The sequence below is a fragment of the Cydia pomonella genome, chromosome 1 (genome assembly GCF_033807575.1).
Source record: "Cydia pomonella isolate Wapato2018A chromosome 1, ilCydPomo1, whole genome shotgun sequence".
NCBI classification, from domain to species: Eukaryota; Metazoa; Arthropoda; class Insecta; order Lepidoptera; family Tortricidae; genus Cydia; species Cydia pomonella.
The window spans coordinates 31819711-31837810 of NC_084703.1; the positions used below are offsets into that span (position 1 = coordinate 31819711).

Consider the following 18100-nt stretch of genomic DNA (forward strand, 5'->3'; position numbering starts at 1 on the left):
ACGGTAGCGAAACGGCCAATTTATTTTGACTAAGGTGCAGAGTTTGTGAAGTTAGGGCTTGTAGAGGTAGAAGCTTGGCTACACAAGAGATCTGATAACATTTTAACAGTGTGAGCCTTATGTTTTCGTCTTGGCAACATTTTACATGAAAATGTTTTTGATGGGATATACATACTTTACTCTTTGGTCTGGGTCTCAAAACTGTATCTTCACTTTTTTCATCTGCGGCCAGAGCAGGGCAGAGCATCTGCTATTGTATTTATATCTTTGGAGATTGAGCATTTGAAATTAGTTACTGCATTTATTGTTAGTTAGGTATATTGGCATATTTTACATCTAGGTACAGTCGTCATCAAAGATATGTTTACGTTTTTCGCCTTATTACACATATCTCTATACTATTTATGTTCAGGTATACTTTTACACCTTACTCCTTTGTACGTCAGAGGATGTCGACTGTACGAGTTCAGTTAGTTGAGGACTATGCAGTTCAAAAAAGTCGTGGCTACCTAGATCGTAATATGACCTAATGTCCATATACTTACATAAATGTTGATGTATGCAAAATGCTCTGTGTACTCACAATATTTGTTGGCCACTGGTTAATTATTTCTTGTAATGAAATGCTTCCAGTGCTAAGACTAAATGAGCTTAATCGAGGTAAACATTATAATTTATAAAAAAAATCAGTATTCAAATGACAATATGTAAGTACTTAGGCATGTAGCTGATTAGAATCGTTGTGTGTTTATTAGTAGCCGGTGACCCGTGCGCCTGTAGTATGGAGACTGGGAGGTCGCATTTGCAGAAGCTGACGGATATAAAGCCCGACGACCTAGAAGTATTTGACACGCACGCTGTGAGCCACTCCTATGTGGCCCCAAAATCCATAGCAGGTGTTTATTATAAAATTAGCTTTTAATCAAGTCGATTATCCCTATTATACGTGAGAGAAGGTAGAGCTTCTACAAGTACTTACTGTAACCAGCCCAGCTGCCCGAGTTATTACTTACTGTTTCGAGTAGGGTACCCGGAGATCCTAGGTCCTGTATCTCCTACCTACCTACTACCTATATATGTACTTCCAGTCTGTTTGTCTGTTTGCAATCTAATAGAATGTGTTTGATTGTTTCTTCCTACCTTTATGATATGAAGAGGTGTTTTTAGTGTGTTGAATTACGTTATTACGTAATGAGTATGAGTTCTAAAGTTTAATATTTTAATGAATAATAAATCCTTCTCTCTCAGAACCTATGAAGACTCTAGAAGCAATTTTATTAAATTATTTATATCGCCGTAAAACAGATGGTAAGGATGTGTCAAAGCTAATATAGACGTAGCTCAGAATGAAAGTTTAATACAAAATGGTCTGAACAATGAAACGAGGTAAGTAATATTAGCCTATAATTTAATTTAAATGACTTATATGAGTAACTACATGCAGGTAAGTACACTTAAGCAGACCATGGGTCACTTAATGTAAATTCTATACAAAGTGAGTAAAGAGATCCATTCTCATTGTGTATGAGTGTAATTGCGTATTAGAACTAACTACGTAACGTGAAGTAAAGATATTATGTACCTAGTTAGTATTTTTAATTGGAATAATATTTAGCGTGTCTCTAAATTGTAGGTGACCAAGATTCAGACGAAGATTCAGTACCTGAAAATAGTTCCAATAATTCTAACCAGTTCCCCTCAGGACGTTTACTACAGTAAGCCATTGTAGTAATTTTTATATTCGATCTTAAAATTCATACCGAGATTAAGATTAGGATGCAATCGGGAAAGCGCTAAGATGAGGAGGAGATAGGTTAAACACAGATATGGTCTGAATCTTTCATACATAATAACGATGTCAGCTCTTATAGAAAGTACCGAGTTACTGTAAAGAGTGCCAGTTACATTAGGTAAGGGTATTATATCCTTAAGATAGGTAGTTAGCAACCCATTACGTAAAGGTCATCGCGCTAGTTGACCCGTTGGTGCCTTTTACATATATTCTTGAGTGACTTGGCGACAAAACTGAAAAAGTAGCCCTCTGAAGTTGTAGTTTCAGTGATGTGGGACTAGGTACTCAACAAATTTTTTTTTGTCCAGAGACCACCAATTCTTTGGAAGTTAATAATAATGACGAATAAAGTCAAACTACGGTTTTTCTAGGTGTTCATTTCTGGTGCCTCTAGGGATTTATAGTGGTCCGGAGATCACCGGGTAACAACCACTGCTCTGTGGTGACCTTTTAAGGTTTTTAATCTGACTTACATACTCTGATATTACAGCAGCGAAATGTTTCTAAACAAGACCGGCGTGCACCTGCCGTCGCCCGACTTGCTGCACACGGGGCACTGTCGGCTGCGGCTTACCCCCGACTACTTGCAGACGGCCGTGGACGCCTTCGCCATCATCCTCGAGGGCAGCCTGGCTGACGTGCGGGCCTTGCCCGGCGACTACGTGCTGCGATCTGTAGGTTTGCGTTCTACATTCTGTACGTCTAATTTGCATAAAGTAAAATCTTCGTTGAAAAGAATGCTTCAACGGGGCTACATCAGAAAAAGAAAGTCATTTTTAGACTAGCAACATCATACAAAAACAAATTACGCATCTCTATATAAATAAATAAATATTATAGGATTTTATTACCCAAATTGACTTATATTAAGCATAACTTTTCAGGCACGCACAATTTCCATCATGAAACTACCTCAGGAGAAGCTAAGTGCCATGTGGAACGTCGTGTTAAATGGACGGAGACCTAGCGAGATCACATACAAGACTTTAGAGATTTATAGACCTCTATTCAAGTATCTCAGTGGGCAGCAAATGGCGCAGCTAAATTTGACTGATCCCAGGATAGTTAACTATATAGGAACCCATCCTCAACTTACCAGACATCAGGTAAATATTAAATATAGAATTAATAGGACTAAATTGCATGACATAATTAGTTATTATTATTACTTACTTAGTAGGAATACTAAATATTTTTCATCACACTTGCTCGAAGGACAAAGGACAAAGGCCTATTTTGTTCCCACGGGAGTTAAGGATTGTGAAAAAATTAAAGCTATAACTCCCTAGGGAGTTATAGTTTTTTTTATTTTTATTATGCCACTGATTCATACAAACCAAATAGAATAAATGAGTTTTACTTATAAAATACTGACGTTTATAATTTAATATTTTTGTTTATGTTTAAAGTTATTTAATTTCATTAATTTAACAGCCGTTTAAAATATTTTTACATCATTTTCAATCGTGGCTGCATACTGAAACGATCCGTGCCTTCGATGCCTACCCTGTCAAGAAATTACAAAATGGCAGACGAATGTTTGTTATTTCACTTAAAATTTTGTTTTTTTTCTTCGCAAGTGTGATGAAAATCATTGTGTATAACTCCGGGGGTAAGAATATTGCAAACTCGGGTCAAAGATACAAAATACGTATTTACATCTTGTATTTGAAATACTTGTTTTGGAAATATTTTGTATCTTGTATTTAGTTAGGTACTTTCTTTTCGCATCTTAGTTTTTTTGTAAATACTTTTTTATGGTTTTGGCTTTGCGTTAAAGAGTCAGCCTGCCAAGACATATTATTCGTTACATACAATTATTAGTTATTCTATAGATAAAGTAACTTGGTGCAAATTTTGAGTTGGTACCTCGTGTTGGCTGGTGAAATTGACTTTTGATGTTGAATTCAAATTATAATGATATAAACGTTCATTTTGAATATGATTTGTAATGTTTTATGGTTACTTAATATTTTCCTCGGGGTGATGTTCAATTTAAGAATCTTTCGCTTGCTACGTTATCCATATTAGTACGAGGGGTTAATCAACAACTTTATGCTCTTGTAAAAAAATAGTTATTTACGATACAAGTGCGAAAAATAGGAAATTCGTAACGAGTGGCGATAAACTAAAACACGACCGAAGGGAGTGTTTGAAATCGACACGAGTTGCGAATGACGATGCGACCCTTTAAATTTTCTACGTAGTTACATAATGTGCTAATTTACGCACTATTGCGGAAAAGTAGCACCATATGTACTGTAAAATAAATAGTGTATATTATGTTACTAGACAAAAAGCGAGTCAACTATTTTAGTTTACATTAGGTACGTGGTTTTAACTAGATTAATCGCATTTTAATTAATCTGGGGGCCTAGCCAAGTGACAAATGTTTATAAAAAATGCCAGTCGAACGAGAAATAATGTATGGAAATAATCACATTTGGTTACATCTGTCATCACGATACACTTTTCCTTTTCGATCGCCGTTTGTCGATGAACGACAGCCGTCTTGGCTAGGCCCCTTTCTACTGCAATACCTTTATTAGGTGGGCGTTGTGGCAAGTAAATATATCAAAATTAACCCGAATTGGCGTAAAATAGCATCATTAAATAACATGAACAACCTACTGTGTGGAGTGCCGATGACTTTTATGAGAAAATTAGATGGCGCTGAATACCTTAAGTTGGAACATCAGGTAAATCAGTCTCGTCGTCTAAGAACCTTTTATTGTTAATATCCAGGGAGGAAAATGCAAGCTACGTTTACTACGTTAAACTACGCTTGTATCTAAGCAGCGGTCAGCTTATCCTCTGCATGCATTATTGAGGCTAGGTTAAACTTGTCAAAAATGTTTAGGTATAACGTGCATCTTATTGATTTTTAATGAGGAAGCTGTATGTATTGAGTTTAACAACGAGACTACATAAAACACTACCATTTAACTCGGAGCTGCTAAATCGTAAAAGAAAACATAATGTTGCTCCCCTTTCTACTACAAAATCTGTATTTTCCTATTTAATTGTTAGCATACAATCATGTTTACCTTAGAAAAGTATGAATTTATGCCTTACAGTAGCTATTATCATAAGTTTCGGAATGTACATTATTACCACCAACACTCACAAAATTGCAAACACACACACACACATACGCACGCACGCACCCACGCACGCACGCACGCACGCACGCGCGCACGCACACACGCACAGATAAAATTGTATTTGCTTAAGTTTTCTGATTTTAGGGTTCCGTAGCCAAATGGCAAAAACGGAACCCTTATAGATTCGTCATGTCCGTTTGTCTGTCCGTTTATGTCACATCCACTTTTTTCCCACACTACAAGAACTATACTGTTCAAACTTGGTAAGTAGATGTATTCTATGAACCGCATTAAGATTTTCACACATAAATAGAAAAAAAAACAATAAATTTTGGGGGTTCCCATACTTAGAACTGAAACTCAAATTTTTTTTTTTCATCAAACCTATACTAGATAGGTCTTCAAAAATGATATTGAGGTTTCTAATATCATTTTTTTCTAAACTGAATAGTTTGCGCGAGAGACACTTCCAAAGTCGCAAAATGTGTGCCCCCCCCCCCCCCTGTAACTTCTAAAATAACAGAATGATAAAACTAAAAAACGTACAGGTATAATATACTTAATGGGAAGTCCCAACCTTTTACCATACTATGTAACATTTATTAATGCAATAAATATTTTTTAATTTTTTTTAATCTTTGTGCGTATTACACCGATTTAAACTTTCACGATTTTTACACATTATTAACTAACACAAACGGGACTTAATCGCATATAAAGTTTTAAAATTTACCTCCGACGTTTCGAGGACGGCGTTGCCCCGTGGCCTCGGAGAGGACTGGCTAAAGTTGACATCAACATCTTATAGCCGCGCGAGTTTTTCGAACTACCCGCACTTGATCTTGTTTATTGACTTGAACATTCTGCGCACTAGGGATGTTACTCTGTCGACACACAACACTAACGATATTCGATTTTTCGAAAGAGTAAAAATTAAAAAGTAAGAGGCAATCCCGGTAATTTTATATTCATATTCGTTTATTGCACTCATGTTCGATGCATTAAGTCTAGGACTTATTGTTAATACTTTACTTTTTCATGCTTTAATGAACCAAATCATTTTAAAATCACTTCAGTTTTTCGCTATGGGATCTTTAAACATGCAAAGTCTCCAATTGCAAGTCTGTTCCTTTAATTAGGTACTGATTATGCAAATTTGCCTATTTGTTTAACTCGGGTGAAAGGTACCGTTTAATCCCTTGGTTAACAATCTACTATACTTTAAGCTCCAGTTTAACTTATTGTCACGGAAGAGAAACTACGGAACCTTACACTGAGCATGGCCCGACATGCTCTTGGCCGGTTTTTATATATATATAAACGCGCTATAAGGTTCAATTATACTCTAAGTAATCTGTCACTTTGACGTGTGTTATTTTTAAGAAAGAGACAAAACATAGATAAAAAATTGGAGCTTGTACAATTTTATCAAGGGCGTATGTATGTCGATTCTTATAGTAAAATTAATTGGTTCTACCGATTCTAGGTTTTTTATCACATACGAGCTTGTGACCCCCTTCAAAGGCGTTTCTATCTAAACATGATGACTAGAACTCAGGTAATATGTTTTATACCTGCAAGTTTACCTTTATAAATATATTTTATGTATTTATGAAATTGATATTCCAATTAATTAATTAATTAAATAACTCACCCAGTTAAAGTATGTCAGGGGTCCTGACATACTTTAACTGGGTGAGTTAGAGTAACGCGAGTCACTGTTTCATTGCATGTTCCTTTTATTCATTTAGCAAAGTTACGTGTTAACGTATCTCTAGATAAGTTTATTTTTGTTCCTTATGTATTTTAATACTTTAATTATATATATGAATATTAAAAATCACGTGTGGAAATGTTTATATCTAGGTACTCTTCGAAATATGTAGTAGAAAGTAAAAATTCCTGCTGTTGATGAACAATTAGGGCCACTTGCATCAACCCTGGGTTAGCCACTAACTCGGAGTTAACCGTTAACCCAGGGTTAAATTGTACTGGTAACTCTGGGTTTATCCGGATAACCCTGAGATAGTGGCTTACCCAAGATGGCGCAGGTGGTCCTTAGCAATGTATATTTAAAACGCTTTCTCACTGGTTGCTGGCTAAATTTTGACAGGCGCTAGGGAAATCGTATAGCTGGAGCGCCAGAGACGTGTCGCGTTTGGGACTGTTGCTGGCCGAGGTGGAGGGCTCGGCGCTCGCCAACATCAGCCCTGAAGCGATGGCCGGGGTCTCTGCTCACGTGAGTACTGATTAAGAAGGGACGGCCTTATAACCCAGAGTACAGATTTATTTTATGGTGTTTTCGAGCTGGTGCCTGTTTTAAACCAACGTTGGTTATATTATGATAGAGCTCGATAAAATGGACTTAATGAGTAATAGATGACCGTTCTAAGAAAAGTAGAATCAATCATAAACGCGTCTACTAATGTTTTATTATGTTTTTAATAAAACTGATTTTTTTAAGGTAATGGCAGAGATGAGGCCGGAAAATATAAAATACCTGAGGGATTTGCAAATCAAGTACTTGAAACGGAAGGCAAGGAACATTATGTCTCGAAAACTTAAGGAATACGACGCTCTGATGGCAAACACGGCTTGTAGAGTCAAGACAAATATATTTCTTAGATTAATATTTCTTTTTTACAGTAAAGTTGTGCTAATAAATTAACAATATAAATTTATCACAGTGGTTACAAGTCTTCATAAATATAAAGAGTCAGCCATTTTGAGAACTTTTAGCGATGGTATGTGGAATTCGTAGCTCCCGTTTTCCCGAGGTCGGACTTCCAGCTGCAACAAAGTGGATGGTGGGGATAATACAAACGACGAAAAGGCACAACATGGAGAAAATATAAATGCCACCTAAAATATATGTAACTTGTTAAAAAATACAAGTCTCCACTGTTAAACAAGTTCCTCTACTGTAAAAAGTTGTGAGAACCATCTAAAACCAAGTCCGTTAATTTATTTAGTCCCTACTTAAGGTACCTTAAGGTGTCTTAAGTTATTACGTAATTAGCTAACCTAACAACATCTTATAGTGATCAGCAGTGGTATGATGGTCGCATTTTTATCACCTATCATATCATATTATGCATAAAGAGAAAAAAAAACATGCGTCACTTTCGCACTAACGAACAGAACGTGACAGGCATGGTGACAAATGATAAAGACCCGACCATCTTAGCCCTCCATATCAATATTAAAAATCTATTATGTTTTAAATAAATAGATTGACTTGGCAATCGCACTAAACAATCTAATTTAATATAATATGTATTGCTTGTGAGAGTTGTGAGATACATTGTATTTTCATGCGATGGCCAAGTCATTCTGTTGTGGGTTGTACGGCCACGGCCATGTCGCTTTTTTGTCCGACTTGGCGCGGTCACTAAGTACTGTGCCCCCAGATTTTCACGCGCATGCTTTGTCCGCAAAATGTTGTAGTGTTATTCGAAGCGTACTGTACAGGAATATAACGAAGTCAGTAATTAACTAATTTACTTCAATTAAAATGTAATACAACGATACAATATCTTACCACTATACCACTCCAATCAGTTTGTGTGAAGGCTTCTTTGAGCTGTGTGGTACTCTTATTGACGAGCGCGTGTTCCCTGGTAACACAGCCACCACACGTGACTCGTTCTTGGTCATAGACAGGGAACTCGAGATCCAAACTTTGGTCACAGTCACAGCACTGACATTGATCCGTATGATCACCTGCAATGCATCCGTTATCCGATGATGATTGGTTTTCAGCCAACACACGGCCATGTTTCATTTCGGGTACAAACTATTATAATTTATAATATTATAAAATCAAAATACATAACGATCACATTCAGGACTCATAATTGTCTGAAATTATTTCATATAATATATTCCAGGCTTAAGGCATTTAGGACTTAGTTATGTCAAATAGCTTTATATATTTTGATACAGTACCTATTATGAATTTAGGCATTGTAACTGTATGAATTCTAAACGTATGTGTAATGACTTTATATATTTTAAAATACTTATAGGTATTATACCTACCCATCACTACACTTTTACTTGTATCTAAGCGTTTATTTAAGTTGCTTGCGTCCGTTGGTGAACTGTTATGCCTGACTAGTTTACCAATAATATGGTTTTTCATTCTTGGTAACTCGTGGTAATCGGGCATCTCACGTTTGGGGTCCTGGTTAGTTTCCACATTGCAAGCGCAGCTGCAAGTAAGGTAGTATATATATAAGTTAATTATATACTAGGTGTAAGTAGTAGGGTGTGTCATTTTCCATTAAAAATAAGGTATAATCTCTCCTCTCAAAAGTTGCCTAATCAATACCTGTAACTTAAGAAAATTAACCTCAGTATGGACAACCAGGGGAAATAATTCGTGTAGTTTTGAAAATTGGTATACTTATACCTTGTGGTCTTCAGAAAAAAATACTAAAAGTCCTCGAGGGTGGGGGTTGTGCTGAGGGTGTGAGGGGGGTTGAAGGTACCTTTTTCAGATTTTTGCTCATATCTTGAATATTTTTACAAATAGAATTATAATTACTTCGGACATAACATTCCCTACAAATTTGGTTATGTTTATTTTTACTCTACGATCAATATTTTAGGACAATTAAGGAAAACGTCGTTTTTTCGTAATTGTTCATTATAACTCAATTTTTTTTGTTTAGAATAAGCAAGCTTAGTCACCTGCTGACTAAATACAAAAAAAAACAGCCAAGAGCATGTCGGGCCATGCTCAGTGTAGGGTTCCATAGTGTTTTCTTCATAGCACACCCAAGTACATAAGTGGTAAACGCTACTTTAGATGTAATGCGTTGTGCCTATTGCGCCATTAACGCGTACTTATACATACGTCATACATATTATGATGAACACTGTCAAAGCAACCCTCATACTATTAAGCGGAGTTTTTAAACTCGCTTGTGTATGCTTTGCACCTATAGTATTTATCATACAGCTTGGGAACGGTGACAGCTGTTATCTCCATCCAATTTATAACCTTAAATCGCAAAATTGACAAGTCATCGTATTCAAACTACCTAATTGAAAAATACTATTATGTAAGCGTAGGTGTGCGGGACAATTAAAAAAAATGAGAAACATACATACGAATACTTAAAAATAGACCAATAAACGATCTCTTAAACACGCGGTAGTCAAGCTAAGTTCAAAAGAAGAGAATTGGCGACGACTAACCGTTTGGAGTCACTTTTTACCCCTAAACATTTGATTGTTTTTTCTTTTAACTAAACCCCCAAACTTCATGAATATAGCTCAACCGGTTATTAACCCTTAACCACTGATGTACGAATGTACGACGTATCCATCGCGTATACAAACATCTAAAAATTTGCAGTTTTCAGACTGGCTGAAAACATCAAAGACCACTTCCAGATGACCAAGCAAGTTGAAATTTGGCATCCAGCTGGGTAATTGTGTGGTTACAAACCTAAGATAAAGAAACAGTGTTTATTTTACCATTTATAATATTTGCCAAAAAAAAAACAGTTTTTATTTACACACTAAGCGACTATCGAATTTGTATTAACTAGCAAAAATAAATTTAAGTTTCGAAATCGACTATGATGAACACCAATAATTTCTTAACAAACAGTACGATCTCAATTCTTTTGCCAGGGAAGTCATAACGACGCATTATATTCTTAATATTGACTTTGCTCTCATTTTACCTTTATGTTTTGGATGGGATGTAAATATACTGGTACCTTAATAATGGCTTGTTAATATCTTCTGGGGGCAACAATATAAAGTAGTTGTTATTGTCAACATAAATTGGTGCTGCACCTTCTGTTCTGGAACACGAGCAGCAATTACATCGACAATCTCCTTCTTGGTCGTTGGCTTTTAGTTGTAATTGCTCATAGGAGAGTTGTGGATGCCATGGCTCGGTGAGAGTTGGTGCTTCGCGATAACTCTTGGCTTCAGTTCGGGTCTTAGAGGATTCCTGGAAGTCGGACTCGGGAGTATTTACGACCGATGTCGTTGATTTTACATAATAATGTTTTTCTTCAAGCATAGAGCTGGATACATTTTTGAGTTCTATGTTAAGCTTTAAATTTGTTACATCACTCTGTTTTACGTATATGGTGAAGTTATTGTCGCCGGTTTGACTACCGAAAATTAAAGTATTTTTTTGAGAGCCTTTCGGCACTTCGGTTAGTTCAGCCGTTTTGATCTGAGTTCTATCGGTTTCCTTAGAATAATCAGTCAACGGACTCTCACGCAAGGGTGGATCGCTAAGTAATTGGGGGACAAGTTTTACATTTTGATCAGGAACACTGTTTGATAACAAATTTACTTTAGAATGAATCTTAACTGGCATTGTATACTCGGATTTAAGCATAGAATTTTTCTCTATAAGCATAGAATCAACCGTTAATAGTTGTGTAGTTTTATAATCTGTTGACATGTTATAAGGCCCTCCAGTTGTATCAATATTTTTCAATAAATCATATGCTTCGGCTGAATCAGTATTTTCTCGATTATTTTTAATTATTGCGATGACGCCGGCTATGTCTTCTTTCGACTTACTTTCAATTATTTTTGTAATTGGGTTAGTTTTCGTACTTTGCAAGGAAGATGATTCTACTTTTTTGTTCATTGCGTCTATTTTGGAAGTATTAATTTTTCTTTTAATGGGTGTTGTAACATTATTTGTATTCTTTCTTAAAATATTAGTGTTTGGCTGAGGAAGTGAACTACTTTTTTTTTGAGCTTGCTTATTATTTATTCGTCCTATTGGTTTAGCTATTTTCGCAGACTCTGATTTGTTTCTTTCTGCAGTGCCGTCTTCTTCTTTAACAGCTGTCTTGCTGGTCTATAAGCAAAATGTGTTTGAACACTAATCACTTTATGATCACTATAACATGTAGGTACTTAATTTAAACTCAAATAGATACTTACGGGCCTTATTGTTATATCTTGAATTATCTTTATATTTGTGCCATCTTTCATTTGTTCTTCCGTTTCATGTTTAGAATTAGTTTTATCTATAAATAAGATAGGTGAAGTAGAATATTAAATAGTTGAAAGTAGATAGCGATCTACCTACTTGGTTTTAAAAATCACCTGGCTTTATTGAGCCTTTCTCAGGTAGTTTCTCCTGACGCTTTTCTCTTGATCTAGAACAATTAATGCCTGTTAAATATCGTAGTACCCTTAAGAGTTCTTAAAATATATTTACCTACCTAGACATATACTTTACCGATAGTATCACCCAAGTATATACAACCGGTTAAAGTCAATGTCATGCAGGTAGGTACTTAATTTTATAAGGGATGGTGACTAGTCGGGAATACCGACTATTCGGCATCATTTGCCATCAAAAAAACCGATTCGTCAATGGCGGACCATTGCTCGTAGAGCCGATGGCCACTGGGGATGGGCTCCTCTGCATATGGTATATAGTGCCTCGTAGATACGCCCCCAAAGAACTGCTGATCAGTACACCTTGAATTGAATTGGGACTTCATACGACCAGATTTTTTCTTAGAACCAGCAGGAAACAGCTTTCAAATTTATGTGATAATAAAAAACGCAACGCAAAGAGCAAAACGATGGTTTTCAAATGCGTTCGAACTTAAACAAAGTTATCTGAGTAGCAGAGTGTAATCTTTATGATGTGCAGATTATGGACTTGGCCGACTACACCATTACACATTATGTTATAAAATGAAATCCTTTGGTAGGTAACCTAACTTGACGTACCTACGTACTAGAGTTGGGACTTAGTTTAACGGTGTGCAAGTAGGTACATACAAGTAACTTTTTTTAATACCACGACGGTGGCAAACAAGCATACGGCCCGCCTGATGGTAAGCAGTCACCGCAGCCTATACACGCCTGCAACTTCAGGGATGTTACATGCGCGTTGCTGACCCTTTAAAAACCTGTACACTCCTTTTTTGAAGAACCCCATACTGTAGACCCTCTGGAAAACCGCACAGCCGAAGCATCCGCGGGAGGAAATTCCTCTTGAACCGCACTGTACGAGACCATTTAAGTTCTAACGTGTGAGGATGAACACCCTGCCGACGGCGAGCGGTGCGGTGATAGAAAGTGGCCGTTGGCATCATGTCAAACAATTAACAAGTAACTGCCTTATATTATATCACAATGTTTGTTAAAACACTAAAATTCTAAAATAGAGACATGCCTAGATGCCTTCATAAGGTAGTCGTTGTAGCCGGAAGGAATGAACGCCTGCGGAGGCTCCACTGCTACATAGGCCGCTCCGTTGCTTAAATCTTGAGCTCTTCTTATTTTTTTACCATCTGTAGTGTAGAGTTCTATATTATGACTGAAATCAAAAACTGTTAAGTCAATCGATCTAGAAAATATGTTTGGGAAATTTTGTAATTAGTTATCCTACAGATTTCGCGCACTGGCAGACTACAACAATCAATAACACATTTGTGCACCCAGATTTTTATGTAATTAACCATATATGGGTCACTCAAAGCAAAATTCACTATTGTGTGTAGCCTGTGTAGGCATAATGTTAATTGACGTCGGATTAAAGAAGCTTAGATAGATAAATAGATAGAATACTCTTTATTGGCACACCTTAGTAAAAAGATACAAGAAAAATAAACAATTGACTAAATGTAGAGGCAGACAACAGGCGGCTAAAAAGCGATCTTTTCCAGACAACCTTTTGGTAGCGGAAATAGGAAGAAGAAGAAGAAGAAGTAGGTGTTGCTAAACCGTTATGAAGCCTACATCCACACACACAATTACAGTGAATAAACACATACAAGGAATACAAATAGACATACATAAACATACATATAAATATATATATAATTAACCGAAACATAGCTAAATATGACAGCAGCATGTCAGCCACAGAGTAAAAATAACTATGTACTATTTCATTCTTTGAGTGATTTTTTAAGCACAGCAAGGATTGAGCGCGTCTAATGCCAACGGGTAAGGAGTTCCAGAGTCGGAGAGCTTATCTGAATTATTAAAGATAGATTTTGATAGCGGTCGTTGGCGGTCAAAATGTTACAGAAGGTCACTGCGAATAAGACAAGAATACGGACAAGATTGTAAAAAGCTGTTCGATGGATCACGAGATAGCGAGTACAACTTTTTCTGGGACAAATGCCAGTAAAGGAATACTTGTTCATCGCTAGTCGCTTCTCGCTTATCATTAGCGGTGAAACACCTATCTAATTGCTTCTCCGGTCTTATTCCAAATGTATCTTACTCTGATCCGTTCTGTGAACGCGCCAAGAAGCTCAACGTAGTATCACATTGGTCATCGACACGCACATTATATTTTCTAGGTGGGGAGTCTCGTTGCCCATTCGAAAACAAGAAAACTTCGAGACAGTGTCCAATACTACACCCCAGTTTATGATTGTCGTCCTTTAGACTCCCCATCTCGACTTGCCTAATAATTCTTATGTTATGATAAGGTTTTATGCCATGTACTATTCTATTAACTTTACGATAAATATTTACTTTACAACGGTACAATTTTAGAAAAAATATAGCATTAATCTGTCATATAAACTGATTACAAATAATAAATGTCAAAAAGGTAGCGTTCAAATATCTAAAAGCATTAAGCATATAAGCCAAATATAAGCTAAGTAGTTATAGTAATTATCTGTATATATCCATTATGTATATTGTTATTGTATATAAATTAATATTAAAGCATTAAAACTTTGAAATAATGCTAAATAACTTTGAACTTTGTCCAACAAGCAGATATCGGGTCGATACCAGTCGATACTTATAGAGCAACTGTAATAAATCGTAAATGCGCTCGATTTCGTGTTCTCCCTTTAATACTATCCCAATGACTAGGCATATAATACTATCCAAATACTATCCCAACGACTAGGCATTTAATACTATCCAAATACTATCCCAACGACTAGGCATTTAATACTATCCAAATACTATCCCAACGACTAGGCATTTAATACTATCCAAATACTATCCCAACGACTAGGCATTTAATACTATCCAAATACTATCCCAACGACTAGGCATTTAATACTATCCAAATACTATCCCAACGACTAGGCATTTAATACTATCCAAATACTATCCCAACGACTAGGCATTTAATACTATCCAAATACTATCCCAATGACTAGGCATTTAATTACTACTGATAGAATTTAAAACGAGTGGTCAATACCACTAGATTCCCAATTTCTAGCGCTAGTATTTGAAAAACTGCATTTGTTCATTTTTCACAGATTTTTGAGTGACATCTTAATATCGAGCGCTCGAAATTAAAAAAATCGGGCCCTGGTGCTCTTTGCATAAATTTAATACTTACTTATTTATAATGAGAGCTTCATTATCCAATGTCACCGTTCTAAAATGCCAAGCTATTTGTCAACAATGTGTCAATTTTATAGTTCTTATGAAGGATATCGTACAGTTCTTTGTGCAGTTTATTGCCTAATTTAATAAAGTCAATCATAATGGTACATTACGATACAAGTGCGAAAAATAGGAAGTTTGAAAAGAGTGGCGATAAATTAAAACACGACCGAAGGGAGTGTTTTAAATCGACACGAGTTGTGAATTACTTATTCGCACATGTATCGTACAACGTTTTACAGTACATATATTATGGCCATTTAAATGTTCAACATAGTAACGTAATATGCTAATTTTCGCACTAGTGCGGTAAAGTAGCACCATATGTACTGTAAACGTTAGTTTCTTTATTATCCGCTCCGGTGTGTTTTTAATTATTCCAAGATATTATTTTCTCTTTATTGTCTGTTTACTTATTTAAATACGAATATTGTGTACTGAAATGTTAAGTCTAACGTAGAGTTGATTTTTTGTTATTTCATGTATTATGATCGGGAACTTCAAAAACACGGCTTTTGCAGTACAATAGGTTAGTGCTGTATATAATCTTCAATATAAATACGACTCCACACAACAGGGGTTGAAATGCACGAGATAAGTAAACATTTGTACGTGGTCTACCTCAATATCAACATTTTACTCGACTGCGACTTCCAGAAAGTAGGATTATGGGTTTAAGTACTGATGATTCAGTACACTCTGTAGCTTAGGATACTGGACGGATTTTTTTAAATGACGTATCGGTAGATTCCTCTTACCCTTCACAACCTGTTTTTAATAATAATATAATTTAGATGCAGAAGGATCCTGGACACGACGTGTATAGTACGTCGGTTCCTCTCTCTGCAGCCCTGACCACCGGCAGCTTTGGGCCCCGCCCCGCTGCCGGCGGTACCCTAAGTTAGGTTTTTTAAAATGTGTTTATATGTTTTTGTATTGTTTTGTAAGTGTTTTTATATTTTACTTTTATATTCATATTGTAAAAAAACTAAACTAAGACCCAAAATAAATAAAGGATAATAATAATAAAACCTTTTCACGTCAGCAGCTCGAACAAGGGTAATTTGCTGCTTAAAACCAGTGAGCAAAATCGCATTTTGCTCACCGAGTGAGACAAAATAACATTCAAGTGACCTTTAGATTCGAATGTCATTTCAACGTGCGGGGCCTAATACAAGTTCGAAATATTTGGATTCTATTGTCTTTATCCCTTTCACGTCATTAGCAAAGAGAAAGAGACAAAAAAAGTGCATACGTAATTCAACGGTATATTGACGGTTTATAATAGACCCCCGAAATAAGTCAGACCGCATCGTTCCAAAACACCCTACGAGTCTTCATTCGTAATAATTAATTAATGAAATAAAAGTTTAAAATTTAATAAAAACACCATATTATACGTATTTTATAATACAATCAAAATAATGAACTTATACAAATTTATGCAATTGTTACGCAGTAAATAATTCTACTTAACTACTTTTAACGATCTCTACTATAGTTGACAAATAGTAGTAGGTATCCGCAATTTGGACCGGATTTTATAAAAAAAAAAAAGTTGTCGATTGAACTGTCAATTGATGTTCGTTAATTCATTATTTTCGTATTATTTTAATGAAATTTCTTTCGTTTTGTTTTATTGCGGTAATTAAAGTTAATTGTTATAATACCTTCAGAAAACATGAGTGAAATAGTGATCCGTCCGTCTGGATTACATTTTTTCAGGTTGTATTTTTGATGGCTGACTGACGCGAAAAAAATTGTGTACTACACGAGATCAAAGTTATTTACATCTCGTGCGCTTTTGAGTCCCTTACTACGCTCAAGATTCTAAATTAGATTACTTATATTACTTATATTAATTATACATTATAGGTGAGGTACCCATTTTTGGGCAAATGCCTCCTCCAAGCCCTTCCATTCCTTCCTTCTGTCTTTAGCTTGTGGAGTCCATGTATTTCCAGCTATCCATCTACCCATCTTCGTTTTGGGTGGCGTCTTGGTCGTGTCGCCTCACGAGGGTGCCAGTGTAATATTCTCTCGCGCCATCTATCATCTTCACTTCTCGCAACATGACCAGCCCATTTCCATTTCATTCTACAGGCAAGTTCAACTGCATCTGTCACGTTGGTTATTTTTCTATGTCCAGGTTCCTTTTTCTGTCACTCCGCTTGATGTTTAACATACTCCTCTAAATGTAAAATCTAAAAATAAAAGTGTTTTTTTTCTACTTTTCAATTCGAAATTAAAAAATAACCATAAATGCCAAGTTCATTATATGTTAGGCCGAATTGTAGAAAATTTCAAGGAGTATTGTTATGTATTAATCATGTGCCCCTCCCCTTCATCGCCATCAACTTCTCCACATTCTACTAATATGCTACTATTGGGACAGTTTTGCTGCTAAGTGTATTTTTACCGAGTTTTATTTGAATAAAACGTCAGTAGTACAACTTTTTTAATTCTGAACCATATTTCTATGAGATGGCTTAATTTTAGGGACATAGTGTTATAATAATTTATTCTGTGAAATTTAATAAGCTTTCACTTCGCCTTACATATTATTCATATCAAATCTTTTTCATACTTTTTCCTATGCCGTCTGATCCCGTGGTCCCTGAAGCTTAAATTTTAAGACATGCAAACAGGGATCCCGGAATTTGTAGGTGTAAAATTTGATTACTGTCACTATTTTTCGAACCCCATTTAAGACCTAAAATCTGATTTGCAATCACAATATTTAGCCCTAAATTATTATTTTATGTTAATTTTAGTAACTTTGTACTGCATTTCACTTGTGTTCTAATTGTGGATCTATTGA

The 18100-nt window shown here is 35.9% G+C and overlaps 2 protein-coding genes across 3 annotated transcripts; one reads left to right on the forward strand and one right to left on the reverse strand.

Annotated features, from left to right (window-relative positions):
• The first annotated feature begins 274 nt into the window (after nucleotides 1-274).
• Nucleotides 275-7585, forward strand: LOC133519548 (uncharacterized). 2 transcript variants are annotated; one of them, XM_061853564.1, is made up of 10 exons: nucleotides 275-660; nucleotides 736-896; nucleotides 1249-1308; nucleotides 1634-1715; nucleotides 2283-2466; nucleotides 2677-2898; nucleotides 4342-4491; nucleotides 6383-6454; nucleotides 7010-7135; nucleotides 7361-7585. In XM_061853564.1, exons 2-10 carry the CDS (start codon nucleotides 782-784, stop codon nucleotides 7562-7564), a joined length of 1215 nt encoding a protein of 404 aa, XP_061709548.1. In that variant the 5' UTR covers nucleotides 275-660; nucleotides 736-781; the 3' UTR covers nucleotides 7565-7585. The 2 variants fall into 2 exon arrangements, with proteins under 2 accessions (XP_061709548.1, XP_061709541.1); XM_061853557.1 differs by having other exon boundaries at nucleotides 756-896.
• LOC133519530 (uncharacterized) lies at nucleotides 7583-14417 on the reverse strand. The gene is made up of 8 exons (XM_061853538.1): nucleotides 14141-14417; nucleotides 13082-13225; nucleotides 11995-12047; nucleotides 11830-11915; nucleotides 10632-11743; nucleotides 8938-9110; nucleotides 8438-8619; nucleotides 7583-7686 (listed from the first exon to the last, which is right to left on the reverse strand). Exons 1-8 carry the CDS (start codon nucleotides 14314-14316, stop codon nucleotides 7597-7599), a joined length of 2016 nt encoding a protein of 671 aa, XP_061709522.1. The 5' UTR covers nucleotides 14317-14417; the 3' UTR covers nucleotides 7583-7596.
• Between the last annotated feature and the right edge of the window lie 3683 nt (nucleotides 14418-18100).

Bases quoted from the DNA above. Each gene is read 5' to 3' on its own strand.
- LOC133519548 (XM_061853557.1), top strand. From the start codon at position 567: ATGCTCTGTGTACTCACAATATTTGTTGGCCACTGGTTAATTATTTCT. The intron at 661-755 runs GTAAACATTATA...TGTGTTTATTAG, and splicing joins ACTAAATGAGCTTAATCGAG to TAGCCGGTGACCCGTGCGCC. The intron at 897-1,248 runs GTGTTTATTATA...CTTCTCTCTCAG, and splicing joins GGCCCCAAAATCCATAGCAG to AACCTATGAAGACTCTAGAA.
- LOC133519530 (XM_061853538.1), bottom strand. From the start codon at position 14,316: ATGGGGAGTCTAAAGGACGACAATCATAAACTGGGGTGTAGTATTGGA. The intron at 9,111-10,631 runs GTACCAGTATAT...CCTTACTTGCAG, and splicing joins ATTAACAAGCCATTATTAAG to CTGCGCTTGCAATGTGGAAA. The intron at 8,620-8,937 runs GTAGGTATAATA...GATGCATTGCAG, and splicing joins AAGTAAAAGTGTAGTGATGG to GTGATCATACGGATCAATGT.